The sequence below is a fragment of the Heliangelus exortis genome, chromosome 24 (genome assembly GCF_036169615.1).
Source record: "Heliangelus exortis chromosome 24, bHelExo1.hap1, whole genome shotgun sequence".
NCBI lineage: Eukaryota > Metazoa > Chordata > Aves > Apodiformes > Trochilidae > Heliangelus > Heliangelus exortis.
In genome coordinates, this window is record NC_092445.1 from 5,814,064 (window position 1) to 5,831,124 (window position 17,061).

At 45.6% G+C, this 17,061-nt stretch overlaps 2 protein-coding genes across 4 annotated transcripts in view; one reads left to right on the forward strand and one right to left on the reverse strand.

The window, feature by feature from the left end:
* S100PBP (S100P binding protein) overlaps positions 1-17,061 on the forward strand; it is a 23,469-nt gene continuing 6,408 nt past the window's right edge. Inside the window, exons 1-5 of one of the 3 annotated variants that reach the window (XM_071767555.1) lie at positions 1-491; positions 1,296-2,601; positions 2,841-2,935; positions 3,674-3,778; positions 4,376-4,550. In XM_071767555.1, the coding sequence (XP_071623656.1) occupies positions 1,420-2,601; positions 2,841-2,935; positions 3,674-3,778; positions 4,376-4,550 (1,557 nt within the window). In that variant the 5' untranslated portion in view covers positions 1-491; positions 1,296-1,419. Of the gene's footprint in view, positions 492-1,295; positions 2,602-2,840; positions 2,936-3,673; positions 3,779-4,375; positions 4,551-5,041; positions 7,553-17,061 lie in introns of all 3 variants that reach the window. The other 2 variants (XR_011730453.1, XM_071767556.1) reach the window with 2 other exon arrangements.
* Positions 11,924-17,061, reverse strand: part of FNDC5 (fibronectin type III domain containing 5) — a 16,553-nt gene continuing 11,415 nt past the window's right edge. The window contains exons 5-6 of the mRNA XM_071767557.1: positions 14,643-14,776; positions 11,924-13,838 (exon numbers count right to left, since the gene is read on the reverse strand). Coding sequence (XP_071623658.1) covers positions 13,797-13,838; positions 14,643-14,776 — 176 coding nt within the window. The 3' untranslated portion in view covers positions 11,924-13,796. The remainder of the gene's footprint in view (positions 13,839-14,642; positions 14,777-17,061) is intronic.

Below are 17,061 nucleotides of genomic sequence, written 5' to 3' on the forward strand. Positions count from 1 at the left end.
GGGCGGAGGGAAAGGGTGGTGTTTGCCTTCGTGTGCTGGAGGCAGGGGGAAGAATGGTCCTCGCAGCTCCGGATCTTGCTTTTCCAGGGAAGATGGGGGCGCGTGCTGGTGCTGAGGGGACCGTCACCCTCTGGCTCTCTCTCAGGAGCTCCCTGCTCTCAGGCCTCGGCAGAGCTTTGCCTTTTCATCTCTCTATTTCTTGAAGCTGTGTTATAAACCGACTCAAAGGGGGTGTAAGCGTGGTGAGAGTGCAGGCAGTTAGAGTGAGAGCCTGGCAGCAGGCAGCCGTGTCTTACATCGGTTTCAGAGCCGTTTAAACGGGTAGGGAGTAGTGCCCCGGTGTACAGACTTAAACAGCCCCTCGCTTGACCACACTTCTCTGGGGAATGGCAGCAGGGTCTGGCTGGGCTCAGGCACCATAGGTACCTGAGTTCTACTTCCCAGAATCAAGAGGAAGCTGAAGAACTGCCTGGGAGTTGTTCCTGGAGCAGGTAACCCTCTCTCCCGTTTTTAAAAGACAAAAGGTATTCCTTGAAATCTGTCGATCAAAGAGGACAGGAAATACCTTTCCTTAGGTCAGATTCTCCTGCTGGGCTCTCAGTCAAAAGATTCACGTGTGTTTTGAGTCCTCACTAGGAGAAAAGCAGGTTTAGTTTGTGAATACCTTGAAACTATTGAATTTCACAGGAAGAGCCTTTATCTTCTAATCTTTCATGGCAATCTGTGTTTAGCATGAGTGTGCTGATGACTAATACTCTGCTGAGTGTCCTCTGAGGTCCCTGACAGGGTTATTCCATTGCTCAGTTTATTCTAACCCCCCCAAAAAGACTTTTTATTTGTTTGGAATCTTTAAAGGATGCTGGTGGGGTCTTTCAGGCACCATTTAGTTCCTAATGTTCTCTCTGTACTTAAAGATTGTGGAGAGTGTCATTTTTAAGTCTTGAAACATGGTAGAACAACTGATTTACAACAGCTTTGGAGGATGGTGTTGGTGACTGGGGCTTGCGTTAGTCCTGCTTGGTAAAACCACCCAACCCCAGGGCTGAGCACACTGATTGAATGAGGGACTGGTGGTTGGTTTATGTTGCTCAGACTGAAAATCATCAAGAGTAGAGGTGCTGAGTTAAAATGGTGTCTCAGATCGTGTTTTTACCTTCCCTGTTGTATTACTGCATGGTTGGAAAACTAGTTGGGGTTTGGGTGTTGGTGGGTTTTTTTGTTTTGTCTTGGGTTTTTTTGGTTTTGTTGGTTGGTTGTTTTTTTGTTCTTTGATTTAAGTTGTCTTTTGTTGGCAGCTTGGAGCTGACTCTTGGTGACTTCTGAAAGGTCTGAGGAGAAGGGCAGCAGAACTTCAGAGCAGGTTTCTGGAGCTGTAAGCAGAAGGCACAGGGTCAGTGAGACCCAGGGAGGGGCAGCAGCATGGATGAGCATTCCCCTCGAGCCTCTGAGCTTGGTCTTTGTCTTGAATTTAATCAATCTCCACTTCCCAGGCCCAAAAGGCTGCTGGATTCTGCAGAGCGGGTTCAGGCCCTGCAGTCAGCTAAGAAAGCTTGTGGGTTGAGTCACCCCTGTAGCACTCCAGATCCTGGGGAGAAATTGCTGCTCTCTTCCCCAGACTCTGCTTGTTTTCAGGGCTCCTCTCCTTTCCTGGATAACACTGGTGAGGACGATGACCTTGTTGCCAGTTCTGTGTCAAAATATGATGATGTGGCCATTTCTCTGGACACTACCAGGTGTTTTGATGAGAGTGAGCCAGATGATTCCTTGCTGGAGCTGTCAGAGAACGAAGAAGGGAATTTTCCTTTCAATTACACTGAGGAAGAGATCCAGGAAATCTTGGCAGATGATGGTGCGGAAGCTGAGCGGCACCTTGGGAGGAGGACTCAGAGCCAAAATGGAAATGGAGAGAGTGAAAAGGATGAGATCAGCAGCTGCACCGGGGCCTCTGTCATCAGTGATGACACCGACATCACCGCAGAGCCACCAAATGAACCTCTGTCCAGAGAGGATTCCCCACCTGGGGCTGAGGGCTACCCCAGCCCTTTGAGGGAAAGTCCTCATTTGGATGAGAACCATCTGAGGTCAGCCCAAGTAACTCGCATGTTGTTTGAACTTGACCTCCAGGAGCTTCTGAGCCTTAGCCCAATCGATGCTGACTATGAATATCAGCTGCTGGAGGACAGTTTTTTGGAGGCAGTTACAAAAGAAGCTTCAGAAGAGGTCATAAATGATTGCCTAGAGAATGAGGAAGCTGCCAGTAGCTGCCTTCTCCAAGAATCCTCAGAGGAGCTGACGGCTAATGGCCAGCAAAGCCTGGGTGTGGATTCCCTGGGAATCCCTGTTGCCAGTGGACATAAGCCTGACTGCTGTGGTGATGGTGTGGAAGGATCTGTGTCCTCTTCTGACTTTCTCTCTGGCCAGAGTTCAGCTGAGAAGACTTTACCAGCTGGGGTGTTGAGGTGTCCCACACCTTCGTCTGTATTCAGAAACCAAGAACTTTCCGAAGCACCAAAGAGATGCTTTTCAGGGAAATTAGACTCACCAGAGGATGAGGGGAGGCAAGAGCCTTCAGAAGCTGAACAGCCATCCAGCAGCACTTTGGTAAACACACATCCTAATTCATTAAACTGAAATGCTTTTTATTTCCATTCCTTTTGCTTTGTACCTGCAGTACAAATGCACAAGTGTGCATTTTTACACAGGAAGGGAAGGGTTTTCAAGTGGAGAAAAGTGCGATTATTTTATATCTCTCTCTATATATATCTATGTATAGTTACCTAAGTAAGAGTTGCATGGGATTATTTTCATCTAGGTGCTAATCTTTTTCCTTTTCTTTCTAGTTAAGTGAGACAGCTGTTGGCCAGATTGAGCAGGAAAAGACAACCAGAGCAAAGAAACCTGGTGAAGTTATTCCTGTGCTGCAGGAGAAGGAAAGGTAATTTCTTTGGATCGAAGGACTGAAAAATGTCCCAGGGGGGTTGGTTGATTGAGGTGCTGCTATTTGGTGGGTTTTTTTGTTGTTATTGTTGTTTTTGTTTTGTTTGTTTTGTTTTGTTTTTTTGTTTTTTCTGAAGGTGCACTGAAATAGTGCAAAAAGTACTGAATATTTTATCCTGTTAGGGGGGAAGGACATAGGGCTGGTCCAGATGGGAAGCAAGGTTGCTAGGACAGGCCTGGGCAGTGAGTGGTCTGCAGGGCAGAGGAGGAGATGCTTGTGCTGCCTTGGAGGCTGCTCTCCTGGAGTGGTTTCCTGCAGATGGCAGCAGCAGAGCTGCTCAGGGCTGGGTGTCCTCTGCTCTCCGGTGCTCCTGGAGCTGGCACTTAGTTCTTCACCCCCGTGGCTGCTGCAGAGCTGCTGCACTTAGCTTTTGTGGCCTGCTGTACCCAGTGTGGTCTGGAGGAATGTGAAAAATCTGCTTTTGAGGGCTCTCAGCAGGGTCACGCTCGTTAATCAGGCCAGTGACTTGGTCATGCACTCAGCTGCCACTCTCCTGCCTTGTTCTCACAATGTTAGCTTCATTCAAAGCAAAACTTTCATTTTTGCAGTCATAGAACAGTGCTACAAGAAGTTCTTGTCTATACTACCTCTGTAGGACACTTTGTCCCCGCTGCCTTTTGTAACCTAATTTGACGAATTGTCTAAAAAAAATTAACACTGCCTTTTATTTTAAAGGCTGCATCAAGGGACATGCATTTCAGAAGTGGATCTCAAGCAAAAGAAACATTTCTATCCAGAGAATGCACATCCATGTGAGGAAAGTAGTGGCTCCTGCAGCAGGTAACCAACCCCCAAGGAGATGGAGTCTGCACTGGTGGGAGGGCAGAAGGGGAGGATGGAGATCCTAGCAGGAGTCCTGACACACATTTCTCCTCTCAGTGGTGTCATCCAAGAGCTACCAGCCATGGTGGTGTAAAGGAAGGTATCTGTAAAGAGCAGGGTATCAGCTGAAGAGCAGAATCTGATGGGCAGAACCGGGATGCTCTGGTAGCTTCCTGATGTGGCCTCCTGCTGTGGTTATTCAGTGTTCATGGGTGCAATAATTGTCATTTCTTCAGAGTTAGAAGAAACTGACAGTTTTGTGGCTCCTTGTGTGGAGCCTGCACTTACCTGGGCAGCACCAGCAGCTGCATAGCCACAGGGCTGCTTCAGTCTATGAGCACAGCGTAAGTAATGCAGAGGGGACTGCAAGGCAAGCTGAGATTGCCTTTTTTCTCTTATTTTCAAATTAAAAATGTAAGACATATATGCTGAGTCATAGAAAATCAAGCAGAAACTCCAAATGAGCAAGGCTGGAGAGGGAAATAGGTCTATTTTGCTGGGGAAGAACATTGCCTGGGATGCACATGATTTGATTTTTTCTCTTATTCCAAATAGCTGGAGGGTTGGAATTCAGCCCAGCAGACAGCATGGGCTTTCCCACTCCTCACAGCAAAGCCTCCTCAGGGGGGCTACCTCTGACCCAGGATGGAGTTTCTGTGTTTGCCTGGATCCACAGCCTTGTCTTATTTGTGTAGGAGATGCAGAAATGCACACCGAGAAATTCCTAAAGGTAATATAACAGCAAGGGAATTCCCTTTGGGAAGCAGCAGCTAACATATTGCCGCTACAAATCTTTAGCTCTGATTTGGATTGCAAATCTCTTGGCGTTGGCCTCACGGGAATGTTTGGCTTTGCAATCCCCTCTTCTATATGATCTGTCTCCTCTTGTATCCTGTCTCGTGTTCCTTGTTCATATGTTGTCTGGGTGAATTACAGGCTGGCTGCAGCAGAGGCTTTATCATTTTCCATGTCTGCAGGGTATCTTGCACTTGCAGGTTCTTTATAAACACAATTTTCTTACTGGATGAGTGTATTGCACTGACTGTCACATGTGCAACCTTTGAACATCAACATAGTTGGAAGAAATCCTTTTGTATTCGGAGTAAACTTTTTCCATCCAGACACTTTTTGTTGGGAGGTCGGTCACCCATGGTGATGGTTGTTCCTCTCATTCTAGTTTCTAGAGGATGTTCAAGTCTGAATAAATGAATTTATTTGCAGCTTCCCATTGGAATCTAAATGCTGCTGAGGCTGCGGTGCAGCAGATGTGAAAACAAGATGTGATTTGAACAGCTGCTTGGAAATGGGTGACTGAAACCCAATATTAACCACAAAAGATTTCAGCCAGCTGACCATTTGTTAGGCATTCACACTTCATTATTGCCCTTTATCCAACAGTAAATAAAATTATATTCTATTGGAGTAGATCCTTCTTGGCAGTTCTGGTGGGTTCTGTGTCAGTCTGCAGAGGCAACAAGGCTCCTGCTTTTCTCACCATGACTCCTGGCATTGCACATGAGCACTCCTTTCCTCAGCCATGTCTGTAGCTGTACAGGCCTGTGTTTAAGTGGGCAGAGAAAGGACAAACTTGACAGAAAGTGCATTTCCATCTCTAGATGTAGCCTTCTCTTGGTTTCATCCAAATGTTTGCACTTAAGGAAATCTGCTTTCACAGGTCATTAACGTTGGGGTTGTGGGAGAGTATTTGCAGCACCTGCTGCTCACACAAGTATTCTGTTGTTTGGAGCAGCATTGCTTGTGGCAGGGACCCCCCTCTACCTGAGAAGCTGAGCTGGCTCCATGACTTTTAACCACTGCTTCTGCTAGCAGACTCCACCAGAAGTCCTCCTTGAGGCTTGGTTTGTTTGGGAGAGGTTTATAATGCTCAGCAATTTTATCAGACTTTACAAGCTGTGAGGAGCCTGGTAAATTATTTCCTCAAATCCCACTTGAATCAAACGGAGAGGAGAGGGAGGAAGGTAATACCTTATAAAGAGTCACAAACCATCTGGTCTCACTGTAATAGCAAACATCAATATCTTTAAAAAAACAGACATGCCTGGTTTAAGATGATGGACAGAGAGAATAGTATAAGGGAACATATGGAGAAACAAATCTCTGAAATACAAATAAACGCTGTGCCAGCAGCCCCTGCCTTGAGTCTGGTCTGGTGATTGATACTGAGCTGGCTGAGGAAAGGACTTTTAATCTTGCAGCATTTCTTACCTGCCTAAACTCGCTTTGCTTGAGAGGAAGTGTGCAGAAAAGGTCCAGGACTTGAGCTGTGCTGACAGAAAGGAGGAATTGCATTTATGGCTGAGCCTAGGAGGTAGATTTCACTTCAAAGCAAATAAAATCTGCCTACAAACCCTAAATTGCAAGGAGGTGTGAGAGGAGGTTTGTAGTAGGGGACAAGGTAGGACTTGGTAAAGCAGATTGCATATGGGTGCTCCCCTGACATTAGGAAATGACCTTCCCTGGGTTCTGTGACTTGCACAGGGAAAGGGCACTGCAGTTTATGAAGGAGATTTGGATTTGCTCAAGAGATGTGATGTTCCCTGGAATGGAAGAAGTGTTATATGGGGCCCTGATTCACATCAATCAGATGACTGCAGTGGCAGGGTGAAAAAACCTGGGAAAGGACACAGCCTGTTCTGTACTCTTCAAACTGGAGTTCAGGGAGGGCAGCATTCCAAGGAGACTGCCTCTTGCTGAGCTCTGGTACTGGTTCTGAGGGAGTGGATGGGCAAACGCTCTAGCCAGGCTGGGGTTACTGGTTATGTGTTTGGTGTGACACAAATTCTTGCATTCTGCTGAACCTTCTCTTGCCAAGGATTCATTGTGCAAGGTCTTTAGATCCCCTCTTTGGGACAGAGGGGCCTGTTCCACTGACAGGACAGGCTGTAAAATCAGAGCTGCAGCACTCCAGTGACGAGTCAAAAGCCTGGTGCTTGCTCTCTGCTCTGCATAACCCTGACCTGGAGAAACCTCCTGGGAGCAGATCCAGAAACCACAGAGCTTTCCTGAACATTATGATAAATACACATTGAGCATAATACAGGTCTCTCTCCCCAGCTGTTGGCTTGAGCAGGTTGCTTTGTTGGCTTGAGGCCTGTTTGGTTGCTGACTGCACTTGCTGAGTGCCTGCTGCAGAAATTAAACTCATCTGTGGTGGCTGTGCCAGCCAAATGTTTGTTCCTTCTCTACACTGACAGTGGTTTTGCAGGAGTGACCCCTGTGGTTGTTGGTTATCTGGATGGGTCTGTAGTTTAGAAATACTGTTTTCTGAGCTATGCTTGTGCACAAATAAGCAAAAAGAAAAAAAGAGAGAGAGAGAGAATGAGACCTCGTGTTCAGCAGGAGCCGGTCCCCATGCTGCCTCCATCTCCTTCCCTAGCAGAGCACAGACATTCCAAATTACTTGGTGGGAGGGACGTTGGTCTTCTGCAACATGCTCTTCCCAGGGATGGCACAGGCCTTCTGAACCCTCCAGGTGTTTATAGGTGGAATTTGGAGAGCAAATTAGGTTTGTTCATGGAGAGAATTGTACTATGTTTTTATTATAGTAATTTAAATATCTTTGGTGACACTTTTGGTTAATATGATCTTAAAGAAATAAATGTAGGTACACTACTGATGTTTTTCAGTGTTGTGGTTCACATATTTTATTATTTTGTCCTTCCATAGCACCTTTAAATTCCAGAGCAGGGCAGGAGGAAGTGGCTTTAAAAGGTGAGCAAAGTTTGTCACTGTCCTAGATGTGCAGTGACTGAGGCACAGAGAATTGAAGTAATTTGTCCAAAAGATAAGCAGCTTGGAACAGAGCCTGGCATTGCCTGACTGCACTAACTCCTAGAGAATACAGCCTCCATTAATGAAATAATCCATATACAGCAATTTCTTGGGCTGGGAGAATGTCTTTTTTCCTGAAGGGTTGTACAGGCAAGTGTGATGCATGCTCAGTCCTGGGGCTCTGTGTCAATAACTGGTTTTCTCCAGTTCCTATCGTGTTCTTAATGCCAGTTCAGCTTCTTGTCTGACTTTTACAACTGAATTTTGTTCATGGAAAGCCTTGCATAGGAAGGGAAGGTGACATCCCTTGTCAGCCATTCACTGGGAGGTGTGGGGGCTATTAGCACAAGGTGGCTGTTGGCTTTTACACCACCGAATCCCATGTATTAACTTGAAGAGACTTGTCTGAAAAAGAAATTATTTACCTGTGGTCCTGAGGACAGTTTCCCATGCTGTCCAGGTTGTTGTGCTCTCTGTAAAGACCACCTCCTCCTAACACACATAACAAAGGAAGAAGTCTGCTTCAAATCTCCTTGTTCCAAGTGTTTTGAGAAGCCAGGAGAGATAACAGGAGCCTGACTGCAGAGCCTATTCCCCATCTCCCCTTGTAAAAGCAGCCTGGCTTGACTGATGGAGGGCTTATCTGATATTAAACTGCTCAGGAACCATCTCTGTGAAGCTCCAGAAGTCATGCTGCTAGTGGCAGCTGCTGCACTCACTTCTGGGATGGCCAAGCTCTGTCTCAGCCAGTGATGGATGGTTGTTGCCCATCAGCCACCATCTCTCAGAGCAGTAGGAGAAGAGCACAGGCCACCTGCCCCCTTTGCTGGGCGTGCTGAGGTCTTGCTTTTTATGCATCCAGAGATTTCCATGCTAGTTGTCGGGCTTTTGTTACAGCTCTTTACTTCTTTCTGAGGCTACAAAGTGATGCGTAGCAGTCGGGATGTTATTTGTGTTAGACTTCTCTTCCAGCTGGCATTCTGTTCCCAGTTTATCCATGCTGAGAAAATGAAATTATTCTGAACAGACAGCTCTTTACCGTGACAGTGAGAGGAGGGTATCTGTCTGTATGTGTGCTGTGTCTCAGACCAGCTTCCCTTTGCTGGAGGACCTCAGGCAGGAGCAGGTGCCTCTTCCCCAATGTCTTCTGTGGTCTTTGTGAAAGCAAATCTCTTGCCTGAATAAACCCTGCCACCAAGCAGCTCTGCTTCAGGCTCCTGGGCAGCCTTCATGCTGAAGATTTCATTCTTTGGCATTGCAACTGTGATTCATAGATCCTGAATGGTAGAGATACTGCAAGGGGAGGGAGAGCTGATGGGTTATTAAGCCTCTGTGGAAGGACATACTGCGTGTTTGCTGCTAGAGCGTAGCCAAGGGGCTCTGCTTATGATTGTTGGTGTAGTAGGATCCAGCAGTATCAGATAAGACTGGAAGAGGCTGCCTGGTGCAATCACTGCTTGAGTTCTGTGATGAAATGTCTTACAATTAAAAATGCAATAATGTTCATCAGTGCATGATGAATCATCACAGTCTAACAGCAGCGAGAAAACAACAAGACTGAAATGAAACTCCTGTGGGGCTTTTTCTGCTGTCCTCTCAAAAGCTAACCAACTCTTCCCCACTTTTGTGCTGTAAGGTAATTATAAGAAGAATAAATTATGTCCTGAAATGTGAAATAGTGGAAGCTGAGAGTGTTCTCCTTTTGGTTTGAGTGGGTGTCTAGTCCTATGCTGGTTGCATCCTCTGCAAACCCAGTCTGGGTGGTATAAATAAGTTATATATAGCAGTTGGTGGCACTAAGTGTGGGTTGGATTTTTTTTGTCAGTTAAAAGGACAGCGATGTGCTGTTAAGAGTCAAATGGCATCATGGGGCTGTGCCATTCGATGACTCTGCATCCAATGTGTTGGGGTTGCAGGGAGGATGATGGCTTTTCTGGTTGCCAGCTTTGCTGATTCCATCTGGGATCTAAAATTCAAGCTGTGCCTTTCCTGGCTCTGTCGCTAATAATAAAGATTCTTCATTTGGAACTTAGTTAAAACAAAATTGATATTGGTGCATGAGCTGAAAGAGAATCCAGCTCCTTCTTGAGACGTGTGGGCTGGAGCACTGACAGTGGAACAATGATTAAGTAGGAACTTAATCATTGTAATCTATAAGGTCATCAGATGATTTAATAGAGAGGAGATTTGTGGAGAAGCAGGAGATGTTAGCATAACAAGCTTGTTGATCATACAGCTTTTAATAAATGCTAGAAAGCTGATTGAGTTTGGTCAGCTAGGCTTCTGCTTCCAGGTTGGGCAGTTAGCTCATTACTTGTTGTTAGGAAGCTTTTCTGCAAATCTGGGCAAATTACATTTGGTGTAACATGTGGTATCATCTTCAGCTCTCTCCTTGGGAAGTGAAGTCTGACTACTCAGTCAATAACTTGCCATATTTTTATCAGCAAAATGGATGTGCAGCTGTGACATACACTTCTCAGTAATGTAACCTTTCTTGTCTTTGGCAAATACTGGCATTAGCAGCCTATTCCTCCCCATCTAAATCCCCTCCAGAAAGTCATTACCAGCTGAGATTATACTAACACTTTCTGTCATGTAGGTGTTTCCTCCTCTGATGCTATTGAACTGTCAAGGAAGAAAATGCCTAATGTTCTCATTTTCCTCTGTGGAGACAGAGAACAGAGCTTGTGCTGCTGCTTGTTGTACAGAGGGAGGAGGTGAGAAGTGTTGGGCTCTGGGTGTTGTGGATTGGGAGGACATGCTGGGCAGGATTGTTTGCTCCACACCGCCTCCCGCAACTCCATTTTACTGAACTGGTGGGGGAGGAATATATTGGCTAAATTGTACTTGTAGGCATAATATTACAGTGCTTGAAAGGATGGAGGCAAGTGGTGCTTAACTTTAAACACACCCTGTGTGTGTTGGCAGAGGGTTCTGCTTTTAGCTTTTTCCTCCTTCTTGTGCCCAGAGTCTCTGCTCAGTTGGTTCTTGGAATCAAGGGGATGAGTTCTCAGGGGCTGCACAGTGTTGGCAGAGCTAGCTGCTTTCCTTTACCTTTGGGATCAACAGGGAATGGGTTCTTGCAGGGTTCTCTGGGATCCCTGTCGTGCAGCCCACCCCCACTTGCTGCATTTTGCACTTGCCCTTTCCTGGCCCTGCTTCCCAGAGACAGGCAAAACCACGCAGGGAAACGTGGGTGGCCTTTGGGACACATTCTTCTGTGGCCCAACCTGACTTTCCTCAGCACTATGTTGTTTTTTTTTCCCTTGATCTCTTCCCTCTATTGCCTGTGAAACACCTCAGAGGTATCTTCGGCAGCTGCTGAAGAGGGGTAGCTCTTCTCTGGACTGAAGTCATACAGCCCAGAGCTTGAATGGTATTTGATGCTCGTGTGTTAATGTGGATGCTGAAACAGCAGTTAAAGCTTTGGTGTTTATGACCCTCAGAAAAGCAGGATCCAAAGTTACTTTCTTTTGTATTAGGAAACACCTTTTCCTATTGTGTGGATTTATTACATCCCTTCAGATCAGAGCTGCTGAAAACATTTCCTTTAAGAGAATCACTTGAATTGGATAGCTTGGAGTCTCTCTCTGATGAATTGAGTTGCTGCCAGCCTAGATTTGGTTCTCACTACTGATGTTATTACCTTACTTTTAAAGCCTGCAGTCATGGAACACAGTGATAACCCTGTCACCTCCTGTAGTATTGTGGTTCGAGTACTTAACCCTGCACCAGAACCAAAGCTTTTAATTTCAATTCTTTTCTACCAAACAATGGGCAAGCACCTCTCTGTTAGCAAAGAAATAGTTTAAACCCTTCAGTAGGGAACAACAGCAGTTGTTAAAAAAAACAAAAAGGGATATGGTCTGAATTCCCAGGGGCAAGTGTCTTTAAAAGCAGACACAAACCCTCAGCCCCCAAATCTGCCAAATTACCAGGCTGAATTTCCTCACTAGCAGGCTTTGAGGGCTTCTTGAGAGAGCATCTCCCTTACCATTTTGCACGTGCTGCACCATCTGTCCTAAATCTCCCTTTATAGGGTTATGGATTCCAAATGACATTTCTGTCTTGTAACATAACAAGCACGTCTGAAGAATCTTGCTAGGTATGGCTGTAGTGCTATTTATGTTTGCAAGGTTTTTTTCCCCCCTTCATCCTGCAGCCAGAGTGAACTCTGAACCTTTCTGGTTTTCTACACTCAGACACTGAGAAAATGTTTCATGTTGCAGTCCCTGGGAAGGACAGAGAAAATCTCCCTTTTCTAGTGCCTGTGTTCTGCTTGAAGCAGGCAAAGATTACTAAATTCAGACATTACAAGGACACAAGAGATGCCTTTAATTTTTTATTGTACATTATAAAATGTTTATTGCTCTGTCTGTATCAGAGGTGGTGACCTCTCCCTCTTGGTGATGGAGGAGTATGTTCTGGCAAAGGATCCATTGGAGGGACGTGTGGGTCTGGCCTGCCTTCTGCAACTGACTCTAGGGGAGCTCTTGCTTGTTTACCAACACATCTGCAAGCAGAATTCCTAGTGCCTCCCTCCCAAATCCACAGCTGTTTTGGAAAGGCTGGTGACACTGGAAGAAGGAGATGGCTGGACTCAGTTACCACCAGTCTGGTTCTTTGCAGGAACTTTTAAGTCAGGCTCATCTGAGTGCAGGTTTGTTGTCACAAGATTCAAACCTTCGTCAGGCCAACCTGTCTTGGTGTTTGATGGAACAAGTAGGATCTTGCCTTATCCCCTAGTGCAGATGGAGTGGTCTTGTGGAGTAATTAAATAAATATAGATGCCCCATGGCACATGACAAAGAGGAAATCTTTTCCACATCATGGACTTGCACCTCCCAGCTTCTAGAGCACAAGGAGTTCCAGGAATCCTGTCTGCTCACAAACATCAAGCACTTAATAAGAGAGAGGAGGACCCCAACCCCTTTCCCATTCATCACCCTTCTGTTCCTGGAGGACTGCCTCCAGCAGAGACCAGCATTATAGCCTCACAGAAGTAGTGCAGACAGGATGTGTAAGGAGAACCAGACCTTCCCACAGGAACCTGCTGAAAGAAGCATTTTAAGAACTTAAGCCCTCAAGAAAAGGTTCCTTAGGCAAGAACCTTTCACAATAAGTAGCTATTGCCACTGGAGACCTTGCATAGCAACCAGTATCATGAGGTGTTTTTTTGTTTTTGTTTGGTTTTGGTTTTGGTTTTTTGTTTGGGTTTTTTTTTTTTTTTTTTTTTTGTGTGTGTGTGTGTTGTTTTGTTTTGGGGGGTTTTTGTTTGTTTTTTGCTGACTGGCTACATTTTTATGGACCTTTTTTCACACTGGTGGTGGTGTTCTCAGGCCCAGCTGAAGATACCATGAAGAAAATGGCTGGAATAATCTGAAATCATTATTACAGAAAAAAGCCCAGCTTCTGGTGTCCCCTCATAATTGGTCTGTGCCTTGATGCTCAGCATGCCCCAGTTATCTGAGACGAAGAGCACCCAGTGTAAGATAGGGGAAACAGCAACAGTGGGGATGTGCTGCAACCTAACCAGATAACAACCAAGGAAGTTCTTGCTGTGGGAATGGAAACTGGGGTATGTCTTGCTTTTTTTTCTTTTAAAAAAACCACCTGCAAGATGTGTTATGCAATACACATCAATGGAACAAAGCAAGCTGAGAGCACACAGCAGCCAAAATCTGGTTGCTAGTCATGTCTGTGATGAGCTTTCTTCCTTTCTTGCTTGGAGAGGAGTGACAGTGACTGATGTCTGAGCTCACCTTAATACTGTCAAGATGTAGTGACAGTGAGACAAACTAAAGATACAACAAAACCTTGTACATTTCCAAACCTTCTGGAAAATCATTCCAGAAGACGGAGTGTGAGGGTGGAGAGGAGTGTGTGAGACGTTGCTCCAAACCTGGTGATTCATGAGTCCAGTACAGGATCATGGCAGCGTCTGTCTCACTGGTGCTTTTCCATCTGAATTGTTTGGGTTTCAGGGTTGGCTTGTTGGTTGGTGGTTTGTTTCTTTCTGGACAGATGTTTTGCAGAACACAGGTGAGGAGGTATATGCCAGCGAGTGACAATCAGTGGGTCTCCTTCCAAATTGCTCCAGCAGTATTTCACCTCACTAGTCATCAAGGCTCAGAGGCAGAAAGTGAGAGTGAGGAATGGAGTCCATCTATCAGCTGGCAAGTTGTCACGCTTCAATGATATTCACTGAGGGTTTGTTTTTTGGAAACTAGATGAGGAGACAAAGGGAAGAAAGGTTGTATAAGAATCACTAGAGGGGAAAAAAAAAGTAGCAGAGATCAGTGCAGAGTGCTGATCAGTTCTTATTTTTGTAAAAGTTCCTGTTCCCATCCCCTCAGGATATGGAAAAAGAGTTGAGACATTTGGATTGTGTGGCTCATCACTAAGTGAACATTAATGACTGGAGTATTTCAAATAATGAGTAAGTGTGTAGTGGTGGGTATGTGCCAGAGCACAAGTTGCCAATAGAAACACAAGAAAGTTAAATTAATTGAAATAAGTTGGTGTAAATTACAGGCTTGAGTCTGCTTATATGATGGATATGGTACACCTTGAATGTTCTGTATGTCACCAGCCATGCTCCTGCTGATCAGCTCTTCAGTTAATCGCAAGAATAACATGCCCTTTACCCCATGCCACCCAAGGGATGCTGTGGACTTCAGTACCCAAGCAGCTTAGGGACTGCAGCATCCCTCAGTGTTTTTCTTCCAGAGATGTTCAGGTATTTCAGAAATATGGATTGAAATCTGTTTTACTGATGGATGTGCAGGCTAATCCAGAGGCGGGTATGAAGTGCTGCTCTCCTGATGTGTCTGGGAGGCTCAGACTGCTACCAAAGCTGTGGCACTGCCATGTGTGGGTGTGAAGGGGTGTTTCCTTCTGCATCTTGACTGGAGGAAAGAGGCTGGAAGGAGGATATTTAGCAGAAGATGCTCTTTAGGTAATTTAGCTGAGGCCCAGCTGGAAGTTGATTGTTTCCCCTGTCCCCTGCTGCATGCCTGCAGCCTCTCACCTTGCTGCGGAGGAGCCCTCCGCTCTGGTGCTCAGGAGTGCTGTTCTCCGAGGTGCTCTTGGCTTTCTCCTTGCTGTTATTTGGCTCGTTGTCTTTGATGATATCATACTGTCTGCAAAACAGGGCGATCACCCCTAACAGGAAAGAGCATTAGTGATCACACAAATGAGCTCAGCCCCTGGAGCCCACAGAGATCAGAGATCCCTTCCTTGCCAGGTGGCTTTGCGCTTTCTGGTTGAGATCTCGGCAGCATTCACAGTTGCTCCTAAGGATCATTTCCTAGCACAGCTCATCAGTCTCTGGAAGCCCTCAGCTTTCTGATGCCTAATTCCATGCTAAACTAGTTAGACAGAAGGACAGGAGATGAATTCTATGCCAACTTCCCTGTCATTAAATGGGACAAATGTAGTGTTCTAAGCCCTATTTTTGGGTAGTGATCAACACGAACCATGCGGTTAAATGGGATCTTTGCTTTGCACACACAGAAGCTCCTGGAATTTCTTGCTAGTGAGAATGTCCTCTGTTCTTTCTCCTCTGGGTTGAAGAGAAGGAGCCGGAGCTGGCAGGTGAGAGGCAGGTACCAGACCTGCCTGGATGTAGTACAAACCAGGACGTTGTGAGCAGCAGGACAACATCTGCAAATATGCAACAGTGACGACAGCAGACACTGCCAGTGGAAATTTCCTCCCACACACAGCAGGCACATGTAGAGAAAAGCAGGGGCAGCCACGACACGTAAGATGACTGCAAGTGCCTTTCTTGGAAGCTTTTATATGATGTTTTGACCAAATAACTTCTCTGCCTGCAGATTCCAAACAGAGAGGTTAAGTAGACCCAGGCAGGTGCTGCTTCCCCCTTACTAAAAAATGTTCCAGCTCCCTTAATACCAAAACATACATAAAGCTGTCACCAAATCATCACAAACTGCTGTATAAAGTGAGTTGTTCTGACAGCTTCCCCCAGGTATTCCTGGTAAATACGGTAGTCCAAATTGTTTCTTGTCTATGTGAACAAATGGCTGATCCTAGGAGAGCAGGTTAACAGCTGCCTCAGTTACACTTTCTGTGATTTCTGGTGGTGAAACTGAGGCACAGAGAAGCAACATGCCTTGAACAATACTAGAAAGACACAAGGACTCAAGGTCTTGTCTCCATTCAGAGCCCTGGGCACATACTGGTTCCAGTTTGCATTTGCTATAACAATTTCATCTATTCAGGTTATGGCCTGGCCAGGAGCTGGAAAAAAGTTACTGTATACTGAGGCTTTGTAAAGAACTTTGTATATTGAGGCTTTTCTCCCCACCCTCTTTCTTTTTTAAATGTAAGTCAACTGTCTAGGAGGAAAATTGTGGTATTAGCAAATTCTTTGTTCAGATGCTGATCTGAGTTTTAAATTACACTACAGTGGGAGTTGAATACATTGTTCAGTCACTTAATGTAATTATTCATGATTGTTTTTACTGGCAGGGCATTTAAATTTGAGAGTGCACAGCTAAAACTTAACATACACACCGAAAAGATCATGGTTTTGGAAACCTTGTGCTTTAGTTTAGGTTTTAATTTGGTTAACATCCTCAGTAATGATTGCTGGAATTGCAATTAATGGTAAACTCAAGACTTTTCCAGGACAAAATATATGATATGTGGATCTGATTGTGTGTCAGGAGGATTAATTTGTGTGAAACTTTGCAGAACTCAACAGGGCACAGCCAATCCCTCCAAACTCCCCTTTTGTGACTGCTCTCAGATCAGTGACTGCTTTTCTCTTTGCATCTCCCCCTGGAGGTCTCTCACCTCAGCAGAACCTCGTGTAAATGGGCCAGATCTCTCTGTTGGAGTAAACTGGTGCAACTTTCATCTGTTGAGGGTTGTGACAGTTTACAGCAGCAGAGATGACAGACCAACACCTTCACAGGTCAGAGCATCCTGCTCACCACCCACACCATGAGCTGGCAGAGTCCCCTGCTCCTCTGCTGCATTTCTTTTCTGATTGAGGAAAATTTTCTGGGTGAATATTTACACACACTCTGTATAGAGACGTGACTTGACTGGGACAAGAGGACTAAATACCCAGCGGCAAAGGTGGTGTTTTTTTGAGGGAGATTTGCCATGGTGCTAATTTCCTGGCCTGCCAATTTCCTTGGGTCACCTGAGCTCGCAAGGAGCAACTGTTGTTTCATTAATGTTTCACTAATGTTTTAGGTTGCAGCAGGAGCAGCAGCTGACTGGCAGCCACGGGAGTAAGGGGCTCTAAATAGAAAACAAACATGTGCAAACTTTACTTCCCATTAACTCATGCATCAACATTCCAAAGGGAGCAGGCTGAAGAGCTGGCTGAGGCCCCTGCAGACATACTAAGCTGAAGGAGCAAGACTCGGGGGTGTTTTCCTCTCCCAGTTTGCTACTTTAAAACCTATGAG